The sequence below is a fragment of the Notolepis coatsorum genome (genome assembly GCF_963971535.1).
Source record: "Notolepis coatsorum genome assembly, chromosome: 12".
NCBI classification, from domain to species: domain Eukaryota; kingdom Metazoa; phylum Chordata; class Actinopteri; order Aulopiformes; family Paralepididae; genus Notolepis; species Notolepis coatsorum.
The window spans coordinates 8287617-8300139 of record NC_140176.1 but is presented as its reverse complement, the minus strand read 5'-3'; the positions used below and the strand labels follow the sequence as shown (position 1 = coordinate 8300139).

Here is a 12523-nt window from a genome sequence, read left to right as displayed (position 1 = left end):
CATACAATGCACAGGTGATGAAATTGGTTAAAGGCTTCATTTGGGATAAATCATTGGTGATTGCGTCGATTCTACAGACATGCTCGGAATTAAACACATATATTAATAATAAATACAACAATATTTGTATCATTAACAATTATGTTTTACATTTATAGTCATGACTCAATGAGGCATCGTGAGCATTACACACACACTGCAAATTACTAAATAAATAAGAACCCAATCTCGCGGATATAGTGGAATAGATAGACTAACGAATAGATTAACTAAATTCCATATGAACCCTGATGATGCAATAATCGAGCCGTTTCACGCTGAAATGTTGAAACCTTTTATAGGGAGACGTTTGATTGATTGATTGATTGAAAACTTTATTAACAGATTGCAGAATGGGTACAATACAGTACAGCTCAATACACACAATTGTTAAGGGGATGCAGACCAGAGAAAGACTTTCGTCTTGTTTACATCAGGGTCCCCCATTTTCAATTCATCAGGACATATATGACATACATGACATACAGATAGTCAGTACTGCTACATCTATACATTTATGACATACCAGATTTGCAAATACAGTACTGTTTGTGATACAGAAGGAGTCAAGAAAAGGGAGTATATACATTTGACGTAGAAACTGTACATTGGAGGAGGTTGGGTGGGGGGGGTTGGGTACATTGGGATATTGACAACCATACTGGGTCATTTACATTGGAGGTGGTTGGGGGGGGGGGGCACACTGTATAAACAAGTAAAACTGTACATTGAGGGGGGGGGGGGAGACACTGTACAAACAAACAAAATTGCACATTGGACTATTGACAAAACCATACTAGGTAAAGGATTGTACATTGGAGGGGGTTGGGTTAGGATATTTACAGGGGCCAGTGTTGAATTGCAGTCTCCCGTAGGTGTCCCTTGAGAGAGGTTTTGAAAGTGGGTAGTGATCAACATTCCTTTACAGCTTTGGGTAGGGCGTTCCACATTGATGTGGCATAATTGCGAAACGTGTTTAGTCCCTTATTTGAGCCGAATCTGGGTTTAACATGATTTGTGGAGCTCCCTCTGGTGTTGTGATCGTGGTATTCACTGACCTTTGGGAAGTATTTTGACATGTACATGGGTACCTTGGTCGTGTAGTGTATCTTGTAGACCAGGCCCATTGCAAGTTGCTGTACTCTGTCGTCTACTCTAAGCCATCCTAGGTTGTCAAAGTGGGCAGGGGTGAGGTGGGTTCTAGGAGTAAGGTCAAGCAGTAGTCTGACCAGTTTGTTTTGAGATGTTTGTAATTTAGTTTTTAGCGCCTTTGAGGTGCTTTGGTACCATGAGGTGCAAGCATAGTCGTAGTACCCCTGAATGAGTGCTCCTGCCAGAGTCTTCAGGGTATTCTTGTTTACCAGAGAGGAGATCCGGTACAAGAATCGAGTTCGTTGGTTGACTTTTTTTATTACATTGGATGCCATTTTGTCACAGGAGAGATTAGCCTCTAGGATGGAACCCAGGTAGGTAATTTCATCTTTCCTTGTGACAATATTGTCACCCACTGTAACTGAGAAGCCGTCGGTCTTGCTGAGTTTGTTATTTGAACTGAAGAGAATGGACTCTGTTTTGCCCATGTGTAATGATAGTTTGTTATCAGCTAGCCATATGCAGATTCTGCCTAGTTCTGAGCTGAGGGTTTTGCTGTGATCGTTGATACACATTGTACACTATCACAATGGAAAGAGATCAAAAGACAAAGGTCATCCTCGCTGCAAAAGATTTATTGCAAGTTGTGAAACTTGATCAAAGCCTATTGTACCGTAGGACATTCTTGTGAAAGATGAATTAAATATTAACAGGTTAATTTAACACAAAGGGGAGGAACATTTTTCTAGCTACGCACTTTTCTTTTGGATGGATGGTTATAAAAGGCTTGAATTGTGTTTTAGGGAAAGATATTTATTGTGGTTTATTTATTTGTTTATTTAAACGGATCCCCATTAGCTGACGCCTTAGCCACAGATAGTCTTCCTGGGGTCCAACAACATACATATACAAGATAACATACTCCTAGTATAGAACATCACATTTTGTATTGATAAAGCTTGGGAGAAGAGACAAAACATGCATGTCATATCTATGCAGAAATAGGGTGTACCCCTAAGATAAGTCTTATCTATGCAGAAATCGGGTGTACCCCTAAGATAAGTCTTATCTATGCAGAAATCGGGTGTACCCCTAAGATAAGTCTTATCTATGCAGAAATAGGGTGTACCCCTAAGATAAGTCTTATCTATGCAGAAATAGGGTGTACCCCTAAGCCCTATCTATGCAGGAGTGTAGGGTGCATTCCTACTCCTGCATAGATATGTCTTATCTATCATTATCCTTAGTGTTTTTGTATGTTTTTTTGTTGTTGTTGTTGTTGTTGTTGTTGTTGTTTTTTGACATGTTATAAATTATGCATTTTCATTGGTGGGTCATTGCTTATAAACACTATGCCTTATTTTTTCCCTACATCCTAATTAGGGATGTCCGATATTATCGGCCGATATCGGCATTAAAATGTGATATCGGAAAATATCGGTATCGGTTTTCAATTTTTTTTTTTTAATTAAGAAATAAAAATATTTACATTTCTATAACCTTTATTTACCCAGGCAAGCAAGTAAGAACAAATTCTGATTTTATTTATTGTCAAAAGTATGCATAATGTTGTGTTAATTCCACAACAAGAGATATGTAATGTTAATTACCTGAAATTATTCCGTTTTTTGGGGGGGGGGAACCCTGCATATATCGGTATCGGTTGATATCGGTTGATATCGGTATCGGAAATTAAGAGTTGGACAATATCGGTATATCGGTATCGGTACAAAAGCCAATATCGAGCATCCCTAGTCCTAATTGATGGTCACTTTGAAAATCAATGGTCACTAAATGTATTTATTTTTGGTTAGGGTGGGGCGTGAGGTCCTCGCTGCTGTTAAGCATAGGGTTACCGTGAGGGTTTGGTTCGTACAACTTTTAGGGCGCAAACTATGATGATGAGGTCCAGCGTTTGCAGCTTGGCGTCGGGCTGGAAAAATACGAGATACAAGTTCGCGGCTTCTGTACGATCCGCCAATCACTTGACTTGGACTCAAGTCCCAAATTTGATGACTTCAGACACTCGACTCAACAAAATCATAAAAGTCTTGCAGCTCAACTTCGACTTTAGCACCAATAACTTGTGACTTCACTTGCACTTGAGCCTCATGACTTGAAAGACTCGATACTCTCCCAAAGCCCAAAATGTTAAAGAATGTTGCCATAAAAAGTGTAAAGCGAATCAACTTAATTTCCCTGATCAAAGTTCCACTTTAGACCAATCTGTGCAGCCACCAATCAAGTTGCACTTAAGCAGAGAAGAAAGTTGTGTGTCAGTGCAGAATCATGTACATTTAATAAACGACTAACTATTACTCTGTTGGCTTTAACATTTTAAAATGGCATTATTTTTGTAAAGAATGCATTAGGACTTGTTTAGGACTTGAAACCCAACGTAACCTGTCTTGTAAACTTGCCCGTCTTGACTTGTTGAGATAAATATTTCACCTACTCTCAGTCTAAATGATGGCTTGCACTGCTTCCGCTATCGGTACATCAGAGCTGCTGGGCTGATTATCCAAAGAGCAGAGGTGATGTCGTCACTATTTACAACAGGTCGTCGGCTAATCACCGTCTGTCTCTGTGAAGTCGAAGGTTAAATATAGGCGGAGGAGCTGGGTTCTTTCCTCATACTGCACTTTCCTTCACTTGGAACTACGGAGGGGGGAACAGGCTCCTGTTCGGCCGGACTGGAGCTATACTGCACAAAGCGACCTCGCCGCACAAAGGTTTTGAAGTACAGCAGGACACTTGAACATCTGAAGTGCATCGCTCCCTTTCTTCAGTCCAGATATAGAGGCAGAAGACGGGCTTCTCGGTAAGGGGGCAAATCGAAAAAGACTCACAGAACTTTATCAAAGCGTTGTTATTTAATACGTAAATGCAAGCACGTTATAAAAAATCACATTAGGTGAATTACAACGTGTGCGAGAAACTTTGAAGAGAGGTGACTATGGCAGAGAGATAGATAGACTATATGGCAGACGATTGAAAGTACATTGCAAATTTGCATAGACAACATGAAGAGGGCAGGGAGACAAGAGAGAGCGTGGGTGGGGAAGAGGTTGCTTTGCCATCCGTAGAGAGAGAGAGGGAGAGAGAGGGAGAGAGAGAGATAGAGATAGAGAGATAGAGAGAAAGAGAGAGAGAGAGAGAGAGAGAGAGAGAGAGAGAGAGATAGAGAGAAGAGAGAGAGAGAGAGAGAGAGAGAGAGAGAGAGAGAGAGAGAGAGAGAGAGAGAGGGGGGGTGTGTGAGGAAGGTGTTGGACTACCCAGCTACACGTCACAGACTACAGTAGTCCATTTGTATGTTTTTTTTCTCCTTTTTGGCGTATACAAAGTAGGGGGTAATGTGGGGCTCAAAGACCTTTGAATGTTTTTTTATTTGAAAATGTACATGCTTTCCTCCGTGATCGAGCTAAGTGGAGTATGGCTGATGCTGTGTGTGGGTGACGGTGGAGTCAGAGGTTTTTTCTCTGGGCACAAGAAGCTACGATCTGAACATCCCATCGCTCTGCTGGACAGAGATGTTGCCGTCTTTTCAACAATCCACTGGCTCGTGGACGTGAGTTTTCCCTCCCGGCACTGACTCCACACTGTGTATCTTCTCGTCTCTCCACAGATCCCAGCATGAGGCTGCTCCTCTGTGCGCTGCTGCTGGCGGCGGCGGTGGTGCCTCTGGGCATGTGCGCTGGAGCCACGCGAGACTGGGCTCACCACGGGGCCTCCATGTTCGCCGACCTGACCGTCAGAGAGACCAAGGCCGTGCGCTCCTACCTCCACGGGCTCCCGGAGATGAGCCTGACCAACGCCCGGAGCAAGACCCTGAAGAAGAACAGCATCCTGCTGATAGAGCTCCACCTGCCGAGGAAGCACGAGGCCCTGAGGGCCCTGGAGCGCGGCCAGGCCAAACCCGAGCGCCAGGCCCGCGCGGTGGTCCAGTTCGCGGACCAGGCGGCGCCCAACATCACGGAGTACGTCGTCGGCCCGCTGCCGTTCCCCGAGACCCACCAGGTCAAGACCTTCAAGGGCGCCAAACCCATCCTGTTTGAGTCGCGGCCCATCACGGCCTCGGAGTACGAGCACCTCATCGGAGTCCTGAGGAAGATCACGACGGTGGCCCGCGAGCTCCTGCTCGAGACCACGGGAGGATTCTCCTTCACGAACTGCACCGACCGCTGCCTGACCTTCTCGGACATAGCCCCCCGCGGACTGGAGCCGGGCGAGAGGAGAAGCTGGGTGATGCTGCAGAAGTTCGTGGAGGGTTATTTCATCCACCCGGTCGGGTTCGAGGTTCTGATTAACCACCGCGACTTGGATCCAGAACGGTGGACCGTCGAGAAGGTTTGGTACAACAGCCAGTACTTTGACAGCGTGGAGGAGCTTGTGCAGAAATACGAGCGGGGCGAGGTGGAAAAGGCCCGGCTGCCGCCCCACGACGACGGCGACCTCTTCTCGACCTACGTCCCCCGCGGACACAGCAACAGCCCCTCGGACATCCACGGCCCCAAGTTCGTGGAGCCTCAGGGGCCCCGCTACCACGTCGACCGCAACTTCGTCGAATACGCCGGGTGGTCCTTCGCCTATCGCGTGCGGTCTTCCGCCGGGCTTCAGATCTTCGACCTCCGCTTCAACGGAGAGAGAATCGCCTACGAGGTCAGCCTCCAGGAAGCCATCGCCTTCTATTCCGGCGACACGCCCGCCGCCATGCAGACGAAGTACATCGACGCCGGCTGGGCCATGGGCACGTCGTCGTTCGAGCTGGCGCCCGGGATCGACTGCCCGGAGATCGCCACCTTCGTGGACCTGTACCACTACTACGACACGGACAAGCCGGTGCGCTTCAGGAACGCACTGTGCATCTTCGAGATGAACACCGGGGGGCCTCTGAGGAGGCACTTCAACTCAAACTTCAAGGGGGGCTACAACTTCTTCGGGGGCTTGGAGAGCACCGTGCTGGTGCTGCGGACCACCTCGACGGTCTACAACTACGACTACATCTGGGACTTCCACTTCTACCAGAACGGAGTGATGGAATCTAAGGTCAGCGCCACCGGTTACATCCACGCCACTTTCTTAACCGCTAATGGACTCAATTATGGCACCAAGGTGTACAACTATGTGCTGGGCAACCTCCACACCCACCTCATCCATTATAAAGTGGACCTTGATATTGCTGGTGAGTAATGGATAGATGGATGGATGAATCCAATCCAATGTACAGTTTCTTCCCCTTCGGATGTAGATATTTTTTATTACCTCTTTTTACTGCTTGTTGTGTATGTCATAAATGTCATGATGAATTGAAAATGGGCGACCCCGATGTAAACAAGACAAAAGCCTTTTTCTGGTCTGCATCCTCTTAGCAGTTTGTTTTGTATTGAGCCGTACTCTATTGTACCCATTCTGCAATCTGTTAATAACGTTTTCAATCAATCAATCGATCAATCAATTAATGGGGTGGTACAAGACGAGAGCAAGAGCAATACTGTATTTCTAAAGAATAAAACATCAGAGATTAAAATGAGAATCAGTTTGTTGTTCTCAGGGCTTGTTTTGATGACGACGATGGTGAGACAACACAGTCCTCTGGACTTTGGCCCATTATGCAATAATCAATAATCAATAATCATCATCTGCATGAAATGAAATGTCAGACTGTCAAGCTAGTTAATGATTTATCTCAATCTTGTAAAAAGACATCACCTATGTCAGACCAATGGATGAGCTGATATGAAAAGGTCAAACTAGATGAAAGATTATTAATCCGGCTTGGAGCACTAAAAATCAGTTGTGATGAAAGTGAGTTTATTTCCTGTTATATTGTAGATTTCAATAACTACACTTTAAAATAACTAATGAATATCACGATCCATGAAAGACATCAGAGACACAGCCTGCTAGATGTTGATTGATTGATTGATTGATTGAAAACTTTATTAACAGATTGCAGAATGGGTACAATACAGTACGGCTCAATACACACAATTGTTAAACAGAGATCCTAACAGAAAATATATACATACATAGGAGAGGGTGGGCGGGTGGGAGGTGGGGGTTTGGACATTTACGGGGGCCATACAGATATACAGATATATATATCATGCCATTTATACATCCAAACTAATCTGTTTGTCTGTGTTTTACCGTGACTCAGGTCGGGAAAACAGCTTTGAATCGATGGATCTGAAATTCGTAAACTTCACCAATCCGTGGAGCCCCAAGCACACTGTTCTCCAATCCCAGCTGGTGAAGACACAGCACAAGACGGAGCGTTCCGCCGCCTTCCGCTTCGGCAAGAAGTTCCCCCGCTACATGCACTTCTACAACCCCAACGAGAAGAACAAGTGGGGCCACGACAGGGGCTACAGGATCCAGTTCAACTCCCACGCCCACAGTGTGCTGCCCAGAGGCTGGAGGGAGGAGAACGGCATCAGTTGGTCAAGGTAATAAAACCTTGTATCATGTCATAATGTATACTGTATATTAACTAGGGATGGCCGATATTATCGGCCGGTATCGGCAGTAAAATGTGATATCGGAAAATATCGGTATCTGTAAAAAAAACAAAAAAAACAATAACAATATTGCATCCAGTTAAATTATTAGTTACCTGAAATTATTCCGTTTTTTGGGGGGGGGGGGAACCCTGCATATATCGGTATCGGTTGATATCGGTATCGGAAATTAAGAGTTGGACAATATCGGAATATCGGTATCGGTAAAAAAGCCAATATCGAGCATCCCTAATATTAACCCTTTCACTGCCACACAACAAAGGGTTATCCCTTTCACTACCACACTACAGACGGTTAACCTGGTCTAGTCTGGATTTAGTACAATGGAAATTGTGTTTTTCAATCCCATTGCATTGTTTTACAAAAGGTATGTTGATGTGAAATCATCCAAAAATGGTAGAGCTGTGAAAATAATGACAAAAGGCCCGTTGATCTCTATCCCTCTGGATATCAACAGAATCAAACCATTTCAGATCTCCAATCTGCTTTCCCTGAATTTTAGTGGTTCAAAAACGTCCACAGCAAGTGTGACCATTTACTTATCACCCAATAGCAACCCGATCACACTGGTCCCATGAATTTGTTTACATTTGAAAGCTTCCTTATGATACTAACTTGACATCCCCCACTCCTGACATTAACTCATTCCCCGCCAACGACGAGTATACTCGTTATTGGCCGGCAATCGTTGGACGCCAACGAGTATACTTGTTATTTGATCGTTATTTCTTTTATTAGCTATTTCCAATCGTTATCCATCCAGGGAGCCTGTGTAACCATAGGGAATTGCAAAAGTCTGAGATTGCAAAAGTCCAATACCGCTGCCTGGTGGTATGCGGCCGATGTTGCACTCCCTTTGAGACTCTGTGTGTCGATGAAATTCCTCCGGTGGACTTTTCTAGTAGCCTGGACCGAGGGCTTTACCCGATTGCATTGAATCGTTTTCGGGACCCCCGATTCATTATGCTGTGGTGGGTTATGTCGTGGCCCAAATGGACGATCTACCAGATGGCAATCAAATAATTGGAATATTCTTTTTGGTATCCCACCGGCCACAGGTAAGAGCAATCTAACGTCAATTTCAGCTTGATTGTGCCTTGTTTTCATAGCCATCGCCCTGATCAGCGTATGCTGTTGTACTAACGAATGCCGTTATTGACAATCAATTAATCAGAAACGACCCCCCCCCCCCCCCCCCTTTCATGCATTGATGGAACATAATATACCGATCATATGCATTTGAATTTTTTATTGTAGCGTGGGACGAAATGCCAATGGATTAAGTATAATATACGTTGCGGCTATTACTAGCCTCCCGCAGGAATTACCCTAAACCGCTCTAAAACCATACTTATATTCACCACGGTATAAACGGGAATGTATGGATGGAAATATTATTCCTTTTTCACACAAACGATAGATACTTGATGTCAAATGGGCCATAGTATTGCATCCATAGCTATAATATATATATAGTTATAGCCCTGCAAACAAGGTGAGCGACTCCATTGGTTTAATGCGTGGCAGCACATAGTCATATCCCGTTCCCAGCATGGCAGAGAAAGAGTTAACATTCCATAATAAGCTTTTTCTGAATGAATTAACATAATTTTACTGGTTCTTTCGGATAAATGTTTTTATTGGGAATGACTGAAATATGTTCCAATGGGTGCCAAAACCGTCAGAAATGTGTCGCTCCTAAAAAAAATCTGAACCTACACCAGCAAAAAGAATAGGCTTTATAATAACAACAATAATAATAATAATAATAATAATAATAATAATAATAATAATAATAATAATAATAATAATAATAATAATAATAATAATAATAATAATAATAATAATAATAATAATAATAATAATAATAATAGAATACAGTTGAAATTGTGCTATACTGGGATCTTGGCACAGCTGCCCCCTCGGCAGTACCAAAGGATCACTGTATAGCACTCCTTGTGTTTATGAACGATTGACTGACTTTCCTCCCGGGCAGCGTGTCGAAGTGTCCTTGAGCAAGACACTTAACCCATAACTGCCCCCGATGAGCAGGTTGGCACCTTGCATGGTCGCCTCCGCCATCGGTGTGTGAATGTGTGAGTGAACGGGTAAAATGTGAGAAACAAAATTGTAAAGCGCTTTGGATAAAAGCTGCTATATAAATGCACCATTTATTTACCATTTCATGGATCCTCTGCCAGTTACTCGTCATATTGACAGACAGTTGATTGATTGATTGATTGATTGATTGATTGATCGATCGTCTCTGCAGGTACCCTCTGGCGGTGACGCGGCACAAGGACAGTGAAGCCACCAGCAGCAGCATCTACACACAGAACAACCCCTGGGACCCCCTGGTGTCCTTCGAGGACTTCATACGCAACAACGAAGACATCGTCAACCAGGTAACGTTACACCCTATAAGAACAGAGAACTAAGTAAGTAGGCACACGTCCAGAAACCCTGCGTATGTTTTTAGAACAGCAACCCCCGGGGATTTCCCCCGGGATCTATAAACACATGTTGTTGTTGTCTTTAGCCCAATGTGTGGAGGAGTACGGTACCAACCATGTTGGGATTCGAGGTGTACCAGTATATTGACTTAAAGGAACACGCCAACATTTTGGGAAATTATCTTACCGTCTTCTCCAGAGAGAGACGAGAAGATAGAGACCAGTTTTCTCTCTGAGCGTTCAGTAGAAAGCTATCTGGCTGCACGTTAGCCTAGCTTAGCACGATGAATGGAAGCGGACAGCCTTCGGGAGAGGTGTTAGTTGGACAATGCCTATAGGCTAACCGGCACTGTCCGCTTCCATTCATTGTGCTAAGCTAAGCTAACGTGCAGCCGGATAGCTTTCTACTGAACGCACAGAGAGGAAACTGGTATCTATCTTCTTGTCTCTCTCTGGAGAAGACGGTGAGCTAATTTCCCCCAAATGTTGGCGTGTTCCTTTAATGCACTGTATGGACCAAGAGGGGAGCATGTCTATGTTCCCCGGGTTCTATGTTCCCCGCTTTGATTGATTGATAGATTGAAAATTTTAGACCACCAGCCCTGATTCCAAACTCTAACCTTAACCAGTTCGAACGAGGGCCTAAGCTTAACCGTTCGAAACAAGGCGGACATTAATAATTAATAAAATAATAAAAATTTATAAAATGTTCAATCTATTAATCAATCAAAGCGGGGAACATAGGACCCGGGGAACATAGGGATGATCCCACCAAGAGTACCAACGAGTCAAAGCGTTTCCTCTCCGCCGTGCAGGACCTGGTGGCCTGGGTGACCGTGGGCTTCCTCCACGTGCCCCACTCGGAGGACATCCCCAACACGGCCACGCCCGGCAACTCCGTGGGCTTCTTCCTGCGACCCTTCAACTTCTTCAACGAGGATCCCTCGCTGGCGTCCAAGAGCACCGTCATCGTCCGGCCGGGCAAGGACGGGAAGCCCAAGGTTCAAAGATGGACACCGGAGGTCGTAGGTCACTGTGTGACGGACCGGCCGTTCTTCTACAACGGCACCTATGCCGGAGTCTAAGGCCGGGGTTGTCTGAGCGCACTTTAATCCTCACTTGACGCCACACATTTTAAGTAGGGCTGTCAGTTTATCGCGTTAATTAGATTAATTAATTACACAGCAAATTATCGCGTTATGAAAATTAACTCAAAATTAATTACAAAAAAAAAGTTTTTTTTTATTTTCTTTTTTTTTTTTTAATCTCATTCATTCCATAAGAACGTAGAATACACATTACAGACTTTTTTTTATATGGTCCATTTGCATGTTCTTGGTATCTGATTCTAGGGACATCTATGGATCTCAGGGAATGTATTCCCAGTGTCAGAAATACTGTGTCTGTTACTAGGCTTGAGTAAATTGTAATGAACCAAATGAGAATATCAATAAATTTTTTTTTTATCTTTGACTGTGAATAACACTATGCTCAAATTGACCAGACCTGAAAAATCTAAGCAAATTAATAGATGGAAGATGATTAAACAGAAGGTTTTGTAGATACAGTACTGAATTCTGCCATCCGGACACATGCAATTTGAAATATGATTATAGAATATCAGGCATAAAATGGTTATGCGATTAAAATGCGATTAATTAGATTAATTAATTACAAATCCTGTAATTAATTAGATTAATTTTTTTAATCGCCTGACAGCACTAATTTTAAGATAGTGATATATAGACGATATGAATAAAGTTCTTGAAATTAATTCAATTTAGCTTAAAACAACGCTCTCAATCCAGCCGGCAGCTTTTCCCTTTGTATCGGTGGAAGTAGAGAAATGTCAATCTATTTATTTGACTAATGTACAGATTGACATTTTATGAAGTAAATGGCAACATGGAGGACATTAAAGCTATGATGGTTCTAGGGAACCCAGTCCCTGATCTACACCCACACTGGGCTGGTCCAGAACAGCTTCAATCGGCACTTATTGCACCGATCCAGTCACTGTAGCAAATGGACAACCTGGACCAGCTCAGTTCAGACTGGTTCACGAGTGTGAAAAAGCCCCTGAAGACGGGAGAAACTGAACTAGGCCTAATGGTGCTTGATGATTCAAGAATGCCAACTTGGCAATGGCACTCAAATGGTGTCTGATGTTTTAGAACTTAAAATCATATATATAATTTGTTTGTGCAAGTATAGTGTATCTAAATTGAGGAATTAACTTGTTTAATTAATGCGTATGTATGGATATGACTTAGAAGTTAATTAAGAAAGGGAGTCACTCGTACTTTGTGTTTTTCTATTGAGAAAAGTTAGTAGGTATAGTAGGTAGTGTGTAAGACACCTGCCATTGACCATATTTACACGGCATCCATTTTGCTCTTGCTGTATGTCATGAAGGAA

At 43.6% G+C, this 12523-nt stretch overlaps 1 protein-coding gene across 1 annotated transcript in view; it reads left to right on the top strand.

The window, feature by feature from the left end:
- The window catches only part of aoc1 (amine oxidase copper containing 1), a gene marked incomplete at both ends in the record, with an annotated part of 13545 nt that extends 2355 nt beyond the window's left edge, over positions 1 to 11190 (top strand). The window contains 4 exons of the mRNA XM_084325534.1: positions 4757 to 6313; positions 7292 to 7580; positions 9925 to 10057; positions 10921 to 11190. Of these exons, the coding sequence (XP_084181660.1) occupies positions 4757 to 6313; positions 7292 to 7580; positions 9925 to 10057; positions 10921 to 11190 (2249 nt within the window). The remainder of the gene's footprint in view (positions 1 to 4756; positions 6314 to 7291; positions 7581 to 9924; positions 10058 to 10920) is intronic.
- Between the last annotated feature and the right edge of the window lie 1333 nt (positions 11191 to 12523).